Source organism: Nannospalax galili, unplaced genomic scaffold (genome assembly GCF_000622305.1).
Source record: "Nannospalax galili isolate Female #2095 unplaced genomic scaffold, S.galili_v1.0 scaffold337, whole genome shotgun sequence".
NCBI classification, from domain to species: domain Eukaryota; kingdom Metazoa; phylum Chordata; class Mammalia; order Rodentia; family Spalacidae; genus Nannospalax; species Nannospalax galili.
The window spans coordinates 1,946,873-1,968,785 of record NW_008340932.1 but is presented as its reverse complement, the minus strand read 5'-3'; the positions used below and the strand labels follow the sequence as shown (position 1 = coordinate 1,968,785).

Sequence of the window (21,913 nt, the reverse complement as noted above, 5' to 3'; positions counted from 1 at the left end):
TTTTTTTTTTTTTTTTTTTTTTTTGGTCTTTTTGAGATGGGGTCTCCCGTAGCCCCAGCTGTCCTAGAACTCGCTATGTAGACCCGGCTGGCCTTGAACTCAAGGGATCCGCCTGCCTCTGCTTCCCAAGTGCTAGGGTAGGCGTGTGCCTCCAGGCCCAGCTTTTTGAAACAGCCATTTCAAAATTTAATGGACATTATTTTCCCCTGTCCTATATAGTGAACAACTTTTTAATTTTTATAACTAATCTAGAAAAGAATTAATGTAAGCAGCAAAAATAAGCTGGGCGTGGTGGTGCACAACTTTAGTCCCAACACTAGGGATGCAGAGGCAGGCTGATCTCTGTGAGTTCAAGGCCAGCCTGGTCTATACAGTGAGTTCTAGGCCAGCTAGAGCTACAGGGAGATCTCAAAAAGACCAAAAAAAAAAAAGAAAAATAAGTGATAATACAGGGATTAAAAGTTGAGGTTTTTCAAGCAGGCAAGGTGGTACATACCTAAAACCTCAGTATTCAACATTATGGAGACTAGAGCAAGAAGACCAAGATTCAAGGCCTGCTCCAAGCACAGCAAATACGAGACCTGCCTGAGCAGCTCAGCAGGAATACGTTCTCAGGTAAATTTTGTTTTTTGAGAGATAATCTCCCTGTAGCCCCAGCTTGCCTGGAACTTGCTATGTACACCAGGCTGGCCTTTGATTTCAGAGATTCAGCTTGCCTTTGCCTTGGATTAAAGGTGTGTACCACCACACCTGGCCAAATAAATTTTTTGAGCACTTAGCAGTAGAGTCCTTGCCTACCATGAACAAAGGCTTGGGTTCAATCTCCAGAATGGAAGTGGGGGCAGGGAGGACATACTTCCACTACTATTATTCCTACTACTACTACTGTTACAGATGTTATATACAAATAAACCTAAATATATACCTAGAAAAATCTTTTTAATAAACAAAGTCCTCACAATAGCACTGGCTGGCCTAGAACTCACTATGTAGACCAGGCTAGCCTTAAACTCAAGAGATTCCCCCCTGCCTCTGTCCCCCAAGTGGTGGGATTAAAGGAGTGTGTCACCACACCTGGCTCATAAACAGAATCTTCTGGGTGTACCTCAGTGCTAAAGTGCTTGCCTAACCTGTACAATGGAAAAGAAACTTTCAAAATAATTTAAGGAAATATACCAAAATATAATAGATATACCACAATATAACAGTAGTTTTCGCTGGACTGTGAAATTATGTAACATTTGTCTTTTTATACTCTCCATAATGAATTTACATTACTGGTGAATAAAAATATTTTTAAAAAATTATGAGCAAGGCGTGTAATCCCAGCACTTGGGAGACAGAGGCAGGTTGATCTTTATGAGATACAGGCCAGCCTGGTCTACAGAGCAAGTTCCTGGGCTACAGGGAGATCCTATCTCAAAAAATAAAAAAATAAGAATATACACACATACACACACACACACACACACACACACACACACACACACACGAGGATATATGAAATCTATGTTGCCCAGGCTGGCCTCAAACCTGGGCTCAGGCAATCATCCTACTTCAACTTCCCAAGTACCTTGGACCACAGGCATGTACCACCAAACCTGGCAAAAAAAAAAAAAAAAATCCTCTACTTTAAATATCTTTTGAATGAAAAAAAAAGTCAAACGCTCAGTATCTTAAAATTTCGGAACTCCAGGGCTGGAGTGATGGTTCAGCAGTTAAGCATATGTTTTTTTGAGACAGGGTCCCATTATGTAGCCCCAGCTGGCCTGGAACTCCCTATGTAGACCTGGCTGGCCTGGATCTCACAGAGATCTACCTGCCTTTGCCTCCAAGTAAATGTGCTGCCACACCTGGTTTAGACTTAACTATCTGAAAGCACTAAGCTTAAAAACAAAACAAGGGAATTGGGTACGGTGATGCACACCTTTGATCCCAGCACTTGGGAGGCAGAGGCTGGTGGATCTCTGTGAGTTCAAGGCCAGCCTGGTCTACATAGTGAGTTCCAGGACATCTGGGGCTACAGGGAGACCCTGTCAAAAAACAAAACAAAAAAAACAAGGGGCTGGAGAGATAGATGGCTCAGTAAGAGTACTGCTGTTCCTGCAGAGGACCCAGGTTCCATTCCCAGCACCCATATGGTGGCTAACAACTGTAACTCCAACACCCTCTTCTGGCCTCCATGGGCACCAGGGACATGACATGCTTGCAGGCAAAACATTCATACACATAAAATAAAAATAAATCAAAAAACATTTTTAAAGATAAAAATAAAATCAATCCTTAGTGACCAAAACAATGGGAATTTCTGAATTTTTATAGTACCAGTAAGTCAGTTACTTCATGAATTCTTAGTTTTCATTTTGCTCCATCTTCTCCTTCACCCCTAATAAATGTCATTGCTAACCAGGTCTTGCCTTGGGTTCTTTCCTAACCTCACTCTACTTTCTCTAGATAATCTTATCCCTGTTCCTTTGAATGCCACGGCTACAGACTCCTAAATCAAGGTCTTTAACGCTGACTTGCCTACTGGGTAACTCTACCTGGATCTCAAATTCTATGTCTGGGTCTGAGAGTATAGCTCAGTGGTAGAGTACTTGTCTGGTCCCTGGGCTCAATCCCTAGCATGGAAAAAACTAAAGCAAATACTCAGTACACCTAAGATTATTCTGTCTTCCCTCATAACTTGTTCACCATTCATACCATTGTTTATAAAAACCAGCATCCAATTTACCTCACATTAGGAACCTTGAAACCACCATAAGACAATTATTCTATCCTCTCCCATCAAAATACTAAGCAGGCTCAAGCTTAGCTAAGCTTTTTAGTTCAGACAAGCTTCCATGATCAGACAAGATCAGGCATGTTCAGGGTTTTATGGCAGCAGAATTTTTTCAATCTTTACTCTGCCCCATTAAGTTTTCATATACAATTTGTTTAATCTATGTCTAAAAAGCTGTAAATCTAGCCTTGAAATCAAATTCTCATCTGGTTTGTATTATTGCAGAGCCACCCCAAAGCTCTCTGTACACTGCTAGAAGAATTATTTTTTGTTAAAGAAAATCTGATCTAGGGGCTGGAGAAATGGCTCAGTGGTTATGAGCACTGACTGCTCTTGCACAGAACCCAGGGACCCACGTGGCGGCTGACAACCATCCATAACTCCAGTTCCAGGGGATCTGACGCCTTCGTCTGACTTCCATGAACGTTGCACGACATGGGTGCACATACACACATGCAGGCAATACACTCATAAAAAAACAAAAATAATAAATATTAAAAAAAGAGAATCTGATCTCGTAAGTCCTCCAATTAAAGGCCTCTCGGTGTCAAAGAAAGAAGCATAATACATTTGCTTGGGACTTAATTATTTAATTTAGCAAATGAACCAGTTCACAAATTGGTTCTGGGTTTATTTCTTACCCTTTCTGGTCCCACCATTCTCTGTACCCTCCAACTAGTCCATGGTTACAAGCTTCTGCATATGCCTTATTTGCCTAAAAGTGCTCGCATCAATCTACTACTCTGTGAAGTCTTTCTCATTTCACCACTTTCTCTGGGCAGAAAGATGTAAGTGCAGCCACTTGTATGTTCTCATAGATGCTCATACTTTTCATACTTCCACTGTAGTTTGCATCACACTGTTGATAAGTGTCTAATTCACCACAAAGACCATTGTACCTGACATCACTCAACCTTATTATAAGCTCTATATAACTCTTCCCCCCCCCCCCCCCCCCGGTCTTTTTGAGACAGGGTCTCCCTGTAGCCCCAGCTGTCCTGGAACTCACTATGTAGACCAGGCTGGCATTGAACTCACAGAGATCCACCTGCCTCTTGCCTCCCAAGTGCTAGAATTAAAGGCATGTGCTACCACGCCCAGCTCTATATAACTTTTTAAATAATAAAATCAAAGATTTGACACAAAGTGAACCAAATGACTAGATACTCTGACATAATCCTGAAGACTCTACTTGATTTCACTGTCATACTATAAAAGTAACCCACAATCAGCTGGGCATGGTAGTACACACCTTTAATCCCAGCACTCAGAAGACAGAGGCAGGCAAATTGCTTTGAGTTCAAGGCCAGCCAGAACTCTAGAGAAATCTGTCTCAAAAAAAAAAAAGTAACCCATGATCCTAAGATGCTATAGGCCCAAGATCAATTGTATCTACCCAAATAATTTTTTAATACTTTATTATTTTATGTATACGAGTGTATTGCCTGAATGTATATAAGTACATCCATGTTGTGTAATGCCTGAGGAGGTTAGAAGAGGGCATTGGATCCCCTGGAACTAGAGTTACAGAGGGTTATTAGCCACCATGTGGGTGCTGGGATTTGAACTCAAGTCCTTTTGAGAGAACAGTCAATGCTCTTAACCACTGAGTCATCTCTCCAGCCCTAAAATAATTTTTACATGGGAGTACAGAAAAATCTTACCTCGGGGGAAGATTCCTGGGTCCATAAAGGTGGCCATGCTGAAGTTGGCCAGCACAAAGAGAAACATAATCGCATTGTAGATGGGCACTGCAGGTGACACATACAGGCTTAGTCCTGGACACCTGCAGACAATAAAGAAGATGAAGGAGTGCCTCTAACACTCTGGACCCCAGCAGAAACCTGTAGAGATTTAGCCCTCATACCTATATATGAATCTTGTGTGGTTTACCTTTGCCGTCCAAATTATTACCTTTATCCTTCCCATCAAGTGGCCTAGCTTCCCATGGAACTGTTTCTTTTCCATCAAGATATGAGGCAAGTTTATATCAAGATGAGAGAAACTCTCCTACATTAACTACATCAAGTCTGGTTCTTCAGATTCAGTCTTCCCCCATGGATCTTTCCACATGTTTTATAATGTGTTCTTATCTCCCTACAAACCAGATGTAAGAACAAGGGACTAGAGAATGTAACAGACACCAGCTGCACTCCTTCTTTGGAGTAGCCTGAGGTTTCTGTATCCCAGCCATGTCCCAGGGACCTGAACGTAGACCCAAAGCATGTAGATACTACCTGCCTCTCTAGTTCCCCTTCCCACTTCCCAGATAGCTTTGAACCAATTTCAACTGTCTTACGTTTCTTCACTGTCATATATTTCTCAAACTTTATTTATCTAGAGCCTTATTTTAAAGGCTGGGAATCGAAACCAATAATAACAATACTGATAAGGATGGATATCAGAACACAGAGTAAGCCAGGCATCCTAGTGCACATCTGTAATCCCAACACTTGGGAAGCTGAAGCACAATCATCATCAGTGAGGGCTACACACACACACACACACACACACACACACACACACACAGAAGCACTCACTTTGGCTGCACGTATACTAAAATAAGAATGATACAGAGATTAGTGTGGACCCTGCAGAAGGATGACATACAAATCTGTGAAGCATCTCTTTAAAAAAAAAAAAAAATCAGATAAAGGACAAAGAACTAGACTTCCTTTGACATCTAAAAATGGAGCAAGGAAGGAGAAAGGAAGAAACAGAGGAAAGATATCAGGCCAAAGAACTCCTAAATCCTGTAGGGAAGAGAAACTGGCTACACATATCCAGTATATACAGCATTCAAATCAAGTGTCATGCTTTAGATACCTTAGACAAGAAAGAAAAAACAGATAAAAAATGCTCATGGAGCCGAGCCTGGTGGCGCACACCTTTAAACCCAGCACTAGGGAGGCAGAGGCAGGCAGATCTCTGTGAGTTCAAGGCCAGCCTGGTCTACATAGTGAGTTCCAGGCCAGTTGGGGCTACAGGGAGACCCTGTTTCAAAAAAGATCCCCCCAAAAAACTGCTCATGGAAGTTCAGTTCAGGTTCTTTCAGGATGTAAGGCTGAGTAGAAGCGTTTCCTGTTCTTTGCTGATTTCCTGGGATTTCAAAGTTTCAAAAGAACTTCTGATATGAGCCTTACTTTATCAGCAGTATCTCCTGTCTCAGTTCTGGGAGAACTTCCCACCCACAAGACAGTGGCTAAATACCCTAATCTGCTTCATCAAGGCTGAGAACTTAATCTCCAGAATCAGGACAGCATCTGTCCTTGTCCCCTTTATCTGGACCAAACAGAAACAGAAGAGTTTAATGAAGGAAAAGAAGGGTCCAAGAGAATAAAAAAGCATGAGTCTAAAGACTAATCAACAGTCAAAAAGGGTGACCAGTCCCCATTAAAACCACAAACATAGCTCTAAATTGTGCCTCAAGACAGTAGGAGTCTTCTTAATGATATGTGAATAAACCAGAGACACAATCTTTTAATTTTTTTTTTTTTCTTTTTGAGACAGGGTCTCCCTGTAGTCCCAGCTGAGTTTGAACTCACAACGATCCGCCTGCCTCTGCCTCCCAAGTGCTGGGACTAAAGGCGTGCGCCACCACACCCGGCATTTATTTTTTTTATGTGTACGAGTATATTGCCTGCACGTATACAAGTGCACCCATGTCATGCAATGTCCACGGAGGTCAGAAGAGGGTGTCGGATCCCCTGGAACTGGAGTTTCGGATACTTGTTATCTAGGTGCTGGGAATCAAACCTGGGCTAGTTTTTCAAAATCAACCATTCATTTAAAAAATTTAAAGTTGGGGGCTGGAGAAATAGCTCAGAGGTTAACAACTCTGCCTGCTCTTGCAGAGGAATAGGATTCAGTTCCCAACACCTACATGGCAGCTAACAACCACCCATAACTCTAGTTCCAGGGGATCTGACACCCTCTTCTGGCCTCCACAGGCTTTGCATGCATGGGGTGCACTTGCATACATGCAGGCAAAACACTCATACACGTAAAATAAAAATAAAACAAAATTTTCAATTTAAAGTAAATGCTTACATGCAATGTGCAATGAATTCTTGTTTCTCTTTACTGGCTGTGCACAATTGGAAGACAAAATAATAAAGCCAGAGTGAAGACAGATTTCAAAATCAAAACCCTTCAGCCATAGTCCTAAACTATTAACAAATCAAGTCAGCAATAATGCTTATTTCTCTTAGTTCTTTGGTTCACAGAGGAAGTTCTGGTATCTTGGCATGAATTGGAATAGAATATTAGAAGGAAGAGTATCTGCAGGGCCCAACTCCAAAGCCTAACCTAGGTTCCTTAAGAGGGAGGGAGAGACACTGAAAACTAGTCATCCAGGTCAGAGCCCCGCCCTAGTACTTAGCTGTAGCTTCAATTTCCGCCTGAGGAAGAAGAGAAAGGGTGACTCACTTCACTCCTACAGCCTGAGAAGATAATTATAAGGGGAAAATAAATTAAATCTTTAGAACACAGATGTGCTCATGATTTAAAGTTTCTAGAACTGGTCACTGTAGCTACTGTGGCCTCTAGAATGTCTGAAAGAAATAAACAAGGCTACCTTCCATCCCAAAGTAAAATGAGTAAGAATGAGTTATCAGTGTCCCTCATCTCCCAAGCCCAGCCTAAATGCTGATCTTTCTTCTTTTTTCCATTTGTTTGTTTCTTGAGACAGGGCTTCATGGTTGTAGCCTATGCAGGTCAGCAGCTCTCTACATATCCCAAGCTAGAAAGCTTTGGCACTCCTGATCTCCCCCCTCACCCCACCCCAAAACCTGGTTCAGCTCTTAGATTCCACCCTTTCTTCAGTTTCATTTCCAAACAAAACCACTCACCCAATTCCTTGGGTATCCTGCCAAACTTCACCTCTACAACTTCTATCAGCACATCTCAGTGAAGTGTGTCATTGTGAACTGAGTTCCAGTATCTATTGCCAAAATAAAGTCTGCCCCTACAGTAGCAGAATCTCTAAGTGATTCAAATAACTCAACTTCATCAGCAGTATTTGCACCTAGATTCACAGCCCTGCTTCTAGCCTTAGCTAGCTGAAGGAGCACTCCACCAAGGAGAGGCATTTGTGAATAAGCCTGCCTACCACAATCCATATTCTGTTTGGCTTGAGGAAAAGCATTCTGTTGCTTTAGCACTTTGCCAGATTCTGAGGTGACCATCCCAAGTGGCCTGTCTGAATCTGTTGCCTTTGATGGAGAGAGATGAAGCCAGAGCTGGGGAGAGGAGTTAGGGCTTGTCCTTAGCCCTATAGCAATAATCACAGAGCATGAGAGGTTTAAGGGAGTGGCTGTAGCCCAGAAGGCTGACTCATAGATGGGATTCCCAGACATAAACCACCCTAGGTAGAACAGGTTCTTCTGCCCATCCATTCATTACTACTATTTTCAATGCCAAATAAAATCTGAAGTGGGGGTTTCAATATTCACTCTCCTGAAACCGTGTTCCCTAGCATTTCTAGCCCATCCAACTACTAAAACAAAACAAACAAAAGGCTAAATTCCTAGAAAGAAAAAGTCAATCAAGAAGCTCTGGATTCTAATCCTGCCTCAATTCATAGGAAACTCTTAAGTTTGTTAATTTAGCTGCATAATACAGACATGAAAAAGAACAAGAATGTCTAAAAAGATCCTAGAACTCTCTTTAAACCAGCATGGTAAACTGAAGAGTCACTAGATAGAAGATAACAAGCAAACAGGATCATCAGTGTCATCATCAATTATCATCCCAGCTCCCCTATCTGAGGTATTTGGGATTGAAGGACACTTAAAACAGAGGGCCTGAGCTCCTAAAGAACAGGCCTGTGCATTCCACCCATGCTTAGCATACTGCCTGAGCATATGTCTAGCGTTTCCTGGTGAGAGAAGGCTGGTATGAATGCCCTATTTCCTGCCTAGAACTTTATCTAGGACTGCTTTCTTCAAGATCCTATGAGAAAAAAATTTGTCCCCATATAGGTGTTTTCTCTTAAAACAGTTGTTTTGTAGTACATCTGTAACCAGGACTCTGCAGCAACTGAACTATGTATGCTGTAGGACCTGGGCACTTATTCCTGTGTGAGGAAAACCATGTGGGAAGGAAAGAACAACCTTACTGCTCAACTAATGCCCTAAATCACGTGGGCTGTTCCCACTCAAATCAGCTGCTAGCACAGTTACAGAAGGGGGGGGGCACAGAAGTTGCCCAACTCTGTGGGTAGAAAGGTTGGAAGCAACCAGAGGCAGAAACTGAAAGGAAGCATGCTATGCCGTAGATGGGCCACTGGAAAGACCATCTAGATTTCTACCCTTTCATTCTACCCTGAGAAGATAGTGAAGCAGAAATCCCACCCCCTACTTTCCTTTCCCCCAGCTTCAGAAATGGGAAAATGAGGGTCTGGAGAGATGGCTCAGTAGTTAAGAGCACTAGGTGCTCTTGCAGAGGACCCAGGTTCAGTTCTCAGCATCCACATGGCAGCTCACAATCATCTGTAACTCCAGTTCCAGGGAATCTGACACCCTCTTCTGGTCTTTATGAGCAATGTATATGCATATGTACACACATGCATGTAGGCAAAACACCCCTATACATAAAAATAATCCCTTATCAGCCTCTTAATGAGAAATGGAAAAAAAAAAAAAAAAAAAAAAAAAAAGATCCCAGAAAAGCAAAGGAAAACACAAAGTGGCTGGGCCCCTGCATATTAGCCTTATTTGAATCACAGCATCCCTACTTTTTATGCTTTATGTACCAGAATTCCATCTAAGACACCATTTGGAAAAGGTTCACAGCAGATTAAATGAACTGCTCTAGGTCAACTTCCTATTGTGGACAGAAAGGAAGAACTGAGGTCCACAAAGGTTAACAGAGACTTTACCAAACTCAGTCTTCTGACCTCCAAACACTATGCATCCCACTTACCTAGTATTATTCCCTACTAGCCACAAAAAAAGGTACTAAAGCCAGGGGTGATGGCACACACCTTTAATCCCAGTGCTTGAGAGGCAGAGGCAGGTGGACCTCTTAAAGAGTTCAAGGCTAGCCTGGTCTACACAGTAAGTTCTAGGCCAACCAGGACTACATAGTGAGACCCTGTCCTACAAAAATAAAAGGAAGCAACTATGGTGGGACCCAGATGCATCATCTCCAGAACTACCGACACAAGGTCTAGTACCTAACTGGGAACAGATGGATTTACTTCAGCAGATACGTTTTTACCCAAACAGTGAAAGGGCAAATAAATTAAGGCAGGATGCTCACCCACTCCAGTTTAGTTTCATTACTAAAGGAACCAAATGAATGAGAAGGATTAGATGCAGTTATGGGAGGGAAAACCTCAATTGCTCTTTTCAAATTTCTCTGGGGCAGAAGAGCATCACTATTTCTTTGATAAACAAATCCAACTGGTAGTTTCTACTCCTAGCTTTCCCTACTTAAAGAAACATAGAAGGGAAACTGCTCCTAATTAGTTAAAACCTACATGCCTCCATTAATTATGTCTCCCAACTGAAAGGTACTCTTCTTCCTACTCCCAGTCCTCTAGATCCCACAGTAATTCCCACCTGGGGCCTACAGTGATTTCAGAGCCACTTGTAGCCTAGTGAAGACAACAGGAGGATAACAGCATAGTCACAGATATAAGGCCCCATTTAGAAGCTGGTTCAGAAAGAGCCTTCCTCTTGCCTCTCCATGTGAAGTCATAAGCTCTTTTTCATGTGGTACACAGCTTTAAACAGTTTTCCTTGGGAAATGAACCTCAAAGAGGGTAGAATCCACGAAGGAACAGTTTTTGAAAATAGTGGTGCCTCAGCTTAGAAGTATGCTTATAGAGAAGACACTATGGTTAGATGAAAAAGAAACAAGACATTCGGAGGCACCTACAGCTGGGTGACAAAGTAAGATAAACAGGGAGCATCTCCACTGGGTGAACAGGTGAGACCTTAGGGAGAAAAGGGAGCCCAGAAATAGAGCTGTGGAAACTAATGACAGGGAGACCCTTCATCTATGAGTTAAGGCTCTCCTAACTTTGTATCAGAAAATTCTGAAGAAAATCAGTAATGTCCTCCAAAGTCTTCTTTCCCAGGCTAGGGATGTAGAATACTTACCTAGCATTCACAAGTCCCTGGGTTCAGTCTCCAGGACCACAAAACACTTTCCTACTATAGCTGACACAGTCTGGAATAAAGAGGCCCCTACTTTACTGGCACCAGAGATGAAAAAGCAGGTTAAATGGTTTCAACTATCAGTTAAGAAAATACCTATGACAACTCTTTGTGGGCAAACTCGTATAACCAGCCAAGCACTTCAATGGTTCCAGATTAACAAATTAGGAATACGGATTCTGTATACCCTACCTCAAGAACAGTATGAAAGAGAGAAATCATTTGCTCCCCTGAATATTTTAGCTAGTATGAAAAGCTTGACTCTCAAAAGGAAATAGGGATTCCTATCAAGCAGGTCTGAAAGTGTTAAAATGATCTAGCTACATCTCTCTTAACGCAACACAACTGCTGTAGGATACAAAGATATAAACATCTCTTGGTTAAAATTTTGATTCTGGGGGGCTGGAGAGATGGCTCAGCGGTTAAGAACACTGACTGTTCTTGCAGAAGACCTGGGTTCAAATCCCAGCACCCACATGGCAGCTAACAACTGTCCGTAATTCCAGTTCCAGGGGATCCAACAGCCTCTTCTGTCCTCCAAGGGCATTGCACAACACAGGTGCACTTACCTGTATATGCAGGCAATACATACATACACATAAAAAATAAAAATAATAAAATATTTTTTTTAACTTTTTTAGCCCAGCATGGTGGCGCATGCCTTTAATCCCAGCACTTGGGAGGCAGGGGCAGGTGGATCTTTGTGAGTTTGAGGCCAGCCTGGTCTATGTAGTGAGTTCCAGGACAGCTGGGGCTACAGAGAGACCCTGTCTAAGAAAGACCAAAAAAAAAAAAGATTTTTTTTTTTTTATTCTGTTCCTTGGCCAACAGCAAAAACCAAAACATGTTCTGACACTCAGAGTCACTCCTTCTTTTGCTAGTCAATACATGAAGGACAGAACACAGACTATGAAATAGGGTTCTGTTGAGACCCTTAGGGACCTGGTAAGTATACTCCGGTTGTAGGCAGGAGCCTAAAGACGCCATTCAAGGAAAAACTGTCATACGTTAGATTTAAAAAGCTGATGCTCATACTTTAGATTTCATTCTTGTTTAAAAGCTAGCCACATACTTGGGAGGTAGAGACAGGATGGCCATAAGTTCAAAATCATCCTAGGCTACATAAGCAAGACTCTCTGAAACAAAACAAATACTAGAAAATGGAACATCAGTAGCACCTTTGCTAACTCTTTCCGTCAAGTGACCCGCATTTTGAATTCCTTTTGGCATCTGAATATCAGTTTGTGGGTTTTTCCTCCCCTCCTAATTCACATTTACTTTCTGTGTAAACTGTCCCTACCCCAATAATTTCTGCTTCAGTCTAAATCACTTTACTTCACTATCACTTCCTCTTCCCAGCAACCTTCCGTTGTTTGGAACAGCACCTCCCAATCATGTATAAGCCTAACCCTTGTCAAAGTGAACTTTCCAGAAGATCTTGCATTCCCTGATCACTCTAAGAGCTACAACTGGAGTGTAACTGCTAACTCAATGACTCAACATTATAAAGCTCAGAAAGCTAGTACATGTTCATATAAACTGGAAACAGAAAAGATACTTTCGAGATGGCCACAGCTATACACTGGGGACAGGAGAAAAGGTAAATTGCACAGTCTCCTCCAGTATCTCCTCCAATAAAGCAAGTAGACAGAGTCTTAAGACCCTAACTGAGAAGGCCAGCTAGCTCCTAGACCCTAAGTGAGATACTTCAATGTCAATTACTTTTCGAAACAGAATTAATGAACACAAGCGCTCCCATTCCCTTCAGCAGGAACTAGGTAGAGACTCTATTCCTGTTTTCTTCCTAAATTAAGCCTGTTCTTTCCCAGAAGCTTTCACATCTCCATGCATTACCTCTTACAAGTACAGAGAAAATCATCTGAGCAACACTAAAAACCAAAACTGTCTCACTGGTTCTTTTTTTTTTTTTTTGGTCGTTTTGAGACAGGGTCTCCCTGTAGCCACAGCTGACCTGGATTCCCTATGAAGACCAGGCTGGCCTCAAACTCTCAGTTTCCCTGCCTCTGCCTCCCAAGTGCTGGGATTAAAGGTGTGTGCCACCATGCCCAGCTTCACTGGTACATCTTAAATCAATTCTCACAGTACTCAGAAGACTAGGGCAAGTGGAGCATGAACTTAAGGCCACCCTGGGCTATATAGCAAGAAATCTGTCTCAAAATTCTCAATTCTCAGGCTGGGTGTGGTAGCACACACCTTTGATCCCAGGAGTTCGGAGGCAGAGGCAGGGGGATCTCTGTGAAGACCAGCCTGGTCCATATAGTGAGTGCAAGGTCAGTCATTGCTACATAATGAGACAGTCTCAAAAGAAAAAAAAAAATTAAAAAATTAACAACAACAAGAACCTCAATTCTCAAAACCAATTCTTTCCAAGTACGGTAGAACAGACCTATAATCCCAGAACTCAGGAGCCAGAGGCAAGAGGATTGACACAAGTTTGAGGCCAGCCTGGCCTACTTAGGGAATTCCAGGTCAACAAGGGAAGCATAATACCCTGTCTCAAAAAAAAAAAAAAAAAAAAAAAAAAAAAAAACACAGTCAAACTTGGTGGTGTACAACTTTGATCCTAGCATGTGAGAGGCAGAGGCAGGCAGACCTCTGAGAGTTGGTGGCCACCCTGGTCTACATAGAGTTCCAAAAACAACCAGAGCTACACAGTGAGGCTCTGTCCCCAAAAACTTATTTTATAAAAAAATGTGAAGTTCCTACTTCCTATTTTAATATCATCTAGTGATGGAAATAGATAGGAAAACATGAAGACATCTGATTCCAAACGAGGGAAGCAGAGGAAAAGTAGAAACCTCAACAGAGTAAGGGCAGGCTTTGTTAACAACTAGTAAAACTAAACAGAAGCCAGTCTTTCACTTTCCATGGGAGTGCCCCTCACCCTCCCATCCAGACACAGCACCTGGGAGAGAACTCACGTAAAGGCAAAGAAGAGCGTCGTAGCTCCCACTAGGAAGATGGCAGCTGCTGAGACCGGTACATACTTGCTGGGTTTGAATCTCTTTCCAGACTCTGCCGGCATGTTGGAGCTCTGATGGAAGATGTGCCCTGCCGCATAGCCCAGGCCCACACAGCGGCAGAACAGACAAGAAAATGGGATGAGGGAAACAGAGAGAAAAGAAACTGGGGAAAACAGAAAACGTAAAATTATCACCCTTCCCCCTCCCAAATAAAAACAAAGGTCAAAAGATCTCAAATGAAGGAAAGCACATGGGAGGGGGAAAGGTGATTTCAACTGATGAATAACCACCACCCCAGAACAGACAAGGAGATTAAGAAACACAACTTGTACAGTTTAAAAATTGGAGACAAACAGTAGGCTGTACACATGCAAACAGTTGCAGGTGGAAAACATGGAGAGTCAGACAGATCAAAGTACAGCTCATGGATGGAGGCAGGTCTTCAAAAGGAGAGGAGAGACTATCAGGATAGGGCAGGAAACTTTAAGCAAACAATAATTCTTCTGCGGAGATACACGAAAACCTCCACAACTACCACACGTCCACAAAATATGAGCTGCACCTAGAAGAGGTGTGCCCTGGGCTATGTTAATCCAAGAAAAAACCTGCAGTCCCTTCCAGCCTTAGAGAGATGCTGTTTGAACTGCAGTTCTTGTCTGTCTTCAGCAGCCTTCTCAATGCCACCACCACTCCCACACCTTGACTTCACCAGGACTGGCAGTCTGGCAACGGTGACTTAATTTTATTTATTTTTCTCTTGATGGCCAAAGCTGGACAACAGCTGTCACAAGGTTGAGTTGTAAATCCTTTTCTTTGAAGGGGGAGAGAAAACAGCTAGCAATACTGTCTGTTTCCAACCTTTTCTTGTTATTCCCAGGCCCTTTAAGGGCTCCGTTTTCTATCGAGTTCATGCAAAACTAAAGAGAAACTTAAAATCCTTGAAGCCATATTCTTTCCAATAAGCAGAATAAGATGAAGAACTAAATTCCACTTGATGCTAGTTTAAAAGATTATTGTAGATAAAAACAAAATTCCAAAGATGTCCCTGTTTCCAAGTAAGTCAATGTCTCTGATCTTTTGTCTTCAATCTTGGGCTTCCTGGATGCAGAGTTCAACCAGGTTATGGTGCTTTACCTGGAGAAAACCAAATATCTTTATCAAAGAAGTTCTTTCAGGGCATTTCTTAAGAACATCAAGGCTAAAACCCCAGAGTCAAAAAGTGCTTTTTAAAGAAAAGACCATTTTCCACATGCGTGTGTGTATGTGTGTGTGTGTGTGTGTGTGTGTGTGTAAGAACTTTAAACGGAGAGGAAAATAAATTCAGAGTCCTTTATCTTTCTAAGTGCCATTATGACTGGAAGGAGAACACAGCTTTATCTGGCCTAAGGTCATCAGAAGACTAGCTCTTATAAGAAGCCCATCTCTCTTAACAAAAGGACAGTAACAAATACCAAGAATATAAAAATCTAAAAACAAACAAGGGCACAGCAGTGAAGGGCACCACTAGAACAGAGATTTCTCTTTGGACAAAAGAGAATATTTATTGCTACAATGAAAAAAGTAATCTCAAAATTTGGGCTGGAGAAATGGCGCAGCTGTTAAAGGCTAAGACTTAACCAAAACGTCAAAATTAGGAGAGTGAGTCTTATTTCCTTTCTGTATGTGTCTCTAAGTCTACACCTTTGAGCTGTAACACTTAAGAGGCAGAAGCTACATTTTCGGCCTTTTGGACTATCTATTAAGGGACATAGGGCAAGAAATGATCTCTTACCAAAAGGTAAAATGCTCCCTGAGAAACAGTCCACTAAAGGGCTTGGTCCTTTTCTTCCCAATTCAACAGTTTTTAATTCTTAACACTGGCCTATTAAGAAGTAAACTGAGCTCCACCTAACCCAATATGATTATGAGTAGCAATTATTTCTGCTGATCACAGTAACAAAACAACACCAGCACCTTAATTTTATAGGGTGCTCTTCATCTGGTGATCTCAAAGCACTTTACTCACATTATCTGGTGACAGAGTCCCTTATCCTGCTCTGTAAAATTGGAGGCCAGAGCAAGCCTAAGGCCATTCCACTGAATCACCTGAGCAGCCAAGTTCAGAACTCAAGATTATATCATCTGTCCCACTGCTCACAGAAACTTCTTTCTCTTTCTCATCTACCACACTACATGCCCAATGATAACCTGAAACCTATAGACCAAATTTTTACTTGTTAGAATTTCAAAAGAAAGCAGTTCCATTCCCCACAATAGTATCCTACAATACAAAAAGCAGGTATTACCAGAAGATTCAGATAATGAAATTAAGTATTTGCTGGAATTTACCACCTCTCTCACCTAAGGTAAGGAAAGCAAGGGGGCCTTCAAGTCACCAGCTCACACAATCAGGGTTTGAGAGGGGCAGACAGCATTAGACTAAAGACCCAGAGTTTTTACAGTCCTAAAAAACATAGCTCCTCTTTTAATTCTGATTTTATGATCATTTCTGTTTCCTAAATGTAGGCCTAAGTACCTTTGTTAACAGTAACAAGCAAATTCTTGACCTGTAGACAGCAGGATTAGGCAAAATAATTTCCTCAAAACTCCAAAGATTAAAGAAGGAAAATTACACTAAATTTTATGTAGAGTTAGACTATTACTTAGAACCATATACTATTTCAGATCATGATTTTCTACAGGATAAAAGCCACACAGACTAATACTGCCAGAGTACAGCAGTCATGGAAGGCCATGGGGACATCAATTCTGGGATATAAATGAGATTGTCATGTGAGATGTTAGGGGTATTAGAACGGCCAAGATAAAATAAAAATGTACTGGATATACATATAAACACACTAAGTCTTACCACTTTGCTGCAGACAGTAGGGGTGAAATCAAAAAGGTGAGTGCACCTTTTTGTATCAGTCACACGCTGATGGATACATACCAGTATCAGCAAAGTGCACAAAAATGTGTATGACAAGGCAGAGGGAAAATCAGAGTGAAAACAAGTATGATTGAAACAAACAATACAGGATATGGTTTGAAGCCTTTGATAAGGTTTGAGTACTTCCTTAAAGGAGTAAATGGACAGGAGCAGAACCCCAACGGCATACATACAATTTGTCGAAATAAATTAGTGTGACAGTATAACACAGTAAACAAATACACTGTAATGGGGTTGCCATGGAATAATCCACATCAAGCTGTAAGGGAAAGATCCAAGCAGAAGTTTAATACGAATATTATCTACAGAGGCTGAGGTACTAAAGTACACGTCAACAGAATTCTTACAAACATTATTGGGTTTCTGTATGAAAATGGGCACTGAGGAGATTTGATACAGGGCAGATAGATACTGCGATAAAAGGATGGAGATGCAAATCTAAGATTATCCTGGACAAAATGGCATTAACCAGGAAATAAAAAGTACAAAGCACAAAAATGGTCTGCAGTGTAACATGTATCTGATTCAACAACTGCTTCCATTAACTTTAAGTCACTTTCTTGTTTCTTTTTTCAGTGTTTTCATTTGGCCAATGGGTTAAAAGACTTTCAACCCCCCAAAGAGATTCCTATAGATAAAATATTGGCAAACACAGTCAAGCTCCATTTGTTTTTAAAAAAAAAAAAAAAAAAAAGTACAAAGTACTGAAAGCATGGAGCACCTGACCGGAGGAGGGCAGGGGGAAGCAGCAGATGGATGGGAGAGGGAACAGGTTAACAACAGGATCAAGCTCGAGCCAAAATAAGTATCAGCAGAGTGTGGGGCGAAGAGACCCGAGCTGCAGAGCGGTCAAAGGGGAATAGCACCCAGTCCCCACCCCGCAGCTGGAGCAAGGAGTCAACGCAGGGGCAGAGCTGCCCGCCGCGGGGCCAGGAAGCAGGAGCTCCACAGCAGCAGGGCCCACCGAGCTCAGCCGAGCCGCCTGGGGGCGAAAGGGGCGGCGGCTGGGTCCCGGGAGCCCAGGACCAGTCCCTGAGCGGGGCTGCCCGGCAGGAACCGGTTCCGGGCCCCGGCGGCCGTGGGTCTCCGGCCTCTGCGGCCGTCCGTATCGGGGCCCACAGGTCCCGCAGCAGTCGAAAGAGCCGGCCTCAAGAAGGAATGGGCCCTTAACCTCCTCCCCTCCTCGGTCCCCCTTCCCTAGAGGTCACGCTCCCCTCCCACCTCACTGGCCAGCACTTCCGGTTCCGCAGGGGCCGGTGTCCCCGGTACTCACCCCGGTGCGGTACCCGTCACCGCCGCCGTCGTTGTCGCTGCCGCCTGCCAGCAGTGCTGTCCGGCCTCTGAGAGGCAGCGCGCGGCCCCCGCACGCTCCACACCCGCCCCGCTCTCGCGCGCTCCCGACGGCCGACGCTCGCTTCGAGCCGGCGCGCGGCCCGTGCCCTCAGCCCTGGGTCTCCGGCCCTCCCGGCGTTCCCATTGGCTCCCAAGCTCGGGCGCGCGCGACGTGTCGCGCGGGGCACGTTCTTCTCATTCATGCGGCTTGCGCCGCCCCGCCCGCCCCCGCTCACTCTCCCATTCACCACCCCCCCACACCCCCACCCCGACTCCGCTCTAGGGCGTGCGCGCGCACCCCAGCGACCGCGGCGACCTCGCGTTCTGATTGGCTGTGGGAGCACAGCGCCGTAGGGACGCCAGGACACGGGGACGCGCGCGTAAGGCCGTGTGGTTCCGCCGCCGAGTGGGACAAGGGGACCAGCGACCTGCGCAGGGTGGGGATCGCGGAAGTAGCCGAGCGAGTCTTTTCTGTTCCTGTGTTCTCTTCCCTGTTCCTAAATGTATCCAAGAGGAAACCTTCAGGAAAGAAATTATGCGTGTGCGCCGGAAGTGCTCAAAAACAAGTGGATACCCGCTCTTGACTCAAGCCTCCCCCTCCCCCGAGTGAGTGTGGTACAATCCAGACAGGCTTCTAGGGTAGCCAATCAGGCTAGGCCTTGCCGGCTTCTTGCCTTGCGTCTTTGCTCATTGGCCAACCGCATGAGGACTAGATCGGGCTTCCCCTCTGTCGTCCTTATTTTGTCTGTTTTTTAGTGCGAAAACGTTATTTAAAACAGTCTGGTAATCTATTGGCGCGGTCGTCCATTGGACAAGTACCCTAGAGTTGCCACAGGACTCCTGGGTGTTGCTATGGTTTGGGCTGTGACTCAACCTCGCACATGGAAGGAGGAGGCGGCAGGACTACAAGAGCAGTGTAAAGCGCTTGCCAAGGGCCGGGAAGAAGCTGGAGAGCGGCTGCCAGCCTCTGGAGCCATGGTGCCAGCGGTGGGAGTGCGCGCTGTGCTACGCGCCCGCCCTCCACTACGACACGGGAAGGGGTGCCTTAACTTCACCCAAATTGAGAAAACAGGCTGCAAAGAAAAGGCTTTCTAGAATAGCTCCTGTCCCTGGCGAGCTGCTGGTCAACTCCCCGTAGTTCTCTGCGCTACACTTTGCCCTAATTAGCCCGGGACAGCTGTGGACCCTCTAGCATTGCCACCTGGTCTCCTCATTCAGCTCCAGGCTGTTTCTCTTGCAAGTAGCTCTGTTACATAACAATCCTTCAAAAAGGTGTCCCACCAGCACTTCTCCAATGTGATTCCAAATCCTGCCGTTGTCTCCTCTGGGTTGACTTCAAATGTTGCTGACTTCATTGTGATTCTGATAAGTTTAGCGTTAGGCAACAACGAAAGAAAGAAGTCCACTTTTTGTTCTTTAGGGTTTAGTCTATTTCCTCCTGTGACCTGGCATATATTATGGTGTATTTCAATCTTGCTCCTGCCTGCAATCCAGCATTTATTGCAACCTATGAGTTTATACTATTTTAAGTCTCTAGCTGTATAAAAGATAAAGTATTAGGTGGACCTACAATGTTTATCTTATCAAGTATATTTTCTATCTGTGACGTCTTAAGATGAGTCCAATATTTCTGTTGTGTATTTTTTTTTAGATTTTAGAGCTGATTTTCTCACTTCACAAATTAAGCATTTTTATTTATTTCATCTTCAGTATTTTGTGTGTCTGTGTGTGTGTGTGTGTGTGTAAATCAGAAGACAACTTTCAAGAGTTGGTTCTCTCCTGGGTTCCAGATACTGAACTCAAGTCGTCAAGCTTGCCCAGCAACCTTTACACACTGAGCCATCCTGCCAGCTTAATTTTTCTACTTTTGGCTTTGACTAAGAACCTGTGTGAACAGTGATGTCTCTTGACTAGACAATACTAAATGAAAATGCCTTCCATCATCCAACCAGGGGTACTGACTACCCCTTGGTCACTAGGGGCATTAAACTGCTGGATTGCCAAGGTGACTTTTAGCTGGATGAGCACTAACAGAAGCATGCATAATCACTGCCCAAGGTTTTAACAAAGATTCCATTTTCTTGTCCCATTTTCCCAAGCATCTTCCAATGTGTATCCCAAAAAGAATGTTTAATAGAAGATAACTTGAAAACTGAAAAGTAGTCCAGGGGAAAATGTAGACTTAAAACAGTAAGATATCCAGATCCTTATGCTTAAAATGAACTACTTTTGATATGTTTATCAAGTAATACCTGATGTAGAGTCGCTTGTAGTTCAATTTAGCAAAGATGCTTTTTCTTAACCACTAACAAATATGTTTAACCTTTTCATGTTGAAATACTATCTGCCCTCCTGTCCTCATGAAATATGTTTGAAGCTGGGAATGATGCTCAGTGGCAGCATTTGGGCTCAGCATCTGCAAGGCCCTGAGTTCAATTCTTGGTACACCCACCAAATCTGCTGTGTCCGTAAGTCCTCGTTTTGTGGATCCAACTCCTTTCACTGCAGCACTGTCTTCCTAGTGTGGCCATTTTACATATTTATTTTGTGAGGGAGTGGAGGTACACACATACCACAGCACAGGTGTGGAGGTCAGAGGGCAACTTGTGGGAGTTGGTTCTCTCCAGGTTGTCAAGTTTGACAAGTGCCTTTATCTGCTATCTCTCCAGCCCTCCACCCCCTTTCTTAACAATGCTTCTTGAAAGACCTGTCAGCACTTACCTTTGTCAGTTTACTTTACCTTTTCAGTCTGTTTTGGTAGGGCTTGTCTAACCATCATTCCAAGACTACACTTTGCCAGGTGGAGCACACCTTTAATATCCCAGTACCCAGGAGGCAGAGACAGGTAGATCTCTATGAGATCAAGGCCAGCTGGAGGTATAAAATAAACCTGTCTCTGAAAAAAAAAAAAGACTAGACTTTTCAATATCACTACTGATAGAGCCTCATGCGCCTAGATCCATGGTAAAGTCTCCTTTTCTTTCTTTTGTGGCAGTGCTGAGAATCAAATCCGAAGCCTCATGCTTTTTAGACAATAGCTGCACCACTAAACTACATCCAAAGCCATTTTGGCCTCTTCGTTCCAACCTCTACTTCCTCATTTTCACTTACACAGTACCTAAATTAGATAATACTACTATTTTGAATCCTTTCTGTAGGTCAGTAGCTGTCATGAACTTCTAGTCCTAACCTTCCCTAACCCTCCGTATGCAGTCTATACTGTATCTCCAGATGACTGAGTAATGGTTCAAACTTTATCAGTGCCAAAATATACTCAATTGATAGTCCCACAGTCAATCTAGTTGATTGAAAAAAAAAAAAAAAAGCTGGTTCATGCCTGTAATCCCAACACTTGGGATAGTTGAAAGAAGGAGAATCTCTTATGCCGGTGTGGTGGCGCACACCTTTAATCCCAGCACTCAGGAGGCAGAGGCAGGGGGGTCACTGAGGTCAAAACCAGCCCGGGCTACATAGTTAGTTCCCGGACAACTGGGGGTACAGGGAGAGTCTGTCTCCAAAAAACCAAAAAAAAAAAAAAAGAGAGAATCTCAAGTTTGAGACCAGTTTGGGTTACACAGTGAGACCCTGTCTGTGTTTGTGTGTGTACATATGTCATAAGCGATATATATATGGGCTGGAGAGACGGCTCAGCAGTTAGGAACACTCACTGTTCTTGCAGAAGACCCAGGTTCGAATCCCAGCACCCACATGGCAGCTA

At 43.5% G+C, this 21,913-nt stretch overlaps 1 protein-coding gene and 1 pseudogene across 2 annotated transcripts in view; one reads left to right on the top strand and one right to left on the bottom strand.

The window, feature by feature from the left end:
- The window catches only part of Zdhhc5 (zinc finger DHHC-type containing 5), a 28,094-nt gene extending 9,762 nt beyond the window's left edge, over nucleotides 1-18,332 (bottom strand). The window contains exons 1-3 of one of the 2 annotated variants that reach the window (XM_008836159.2): nucleotides 18,137-18,332; nucleotides 13,890-15,065; nucleotides 4,447-4,568 (exon numbers count right to left, since the gene is read on the bottom strand). In XM_008836159.2, the coding sequence (XP_008834381.1) occupies nucleotides 4,447-4,568; nucleotides 13,890-13,993 (226 nt within the window). In that variant the 5' untranslated portion in view covers nucleotides 13,994-15,065; nucleotides 18,137-18,332. The remainder of the gene's footprint in view (nucleotides 1-4,446; nucleotides 4,569-13,889; nucleotides 15,066-18,136) is intronic. The other variant, XM_029564941.1, reaches the window with a different exon arrangement.
- On the top strand, nucleotides 5,315-5,413 carry LOC115070894 (annotated as a pseudogene).
- Nucleotides 18,333-21,913: the final 3,581 nt, after the last annotated feature.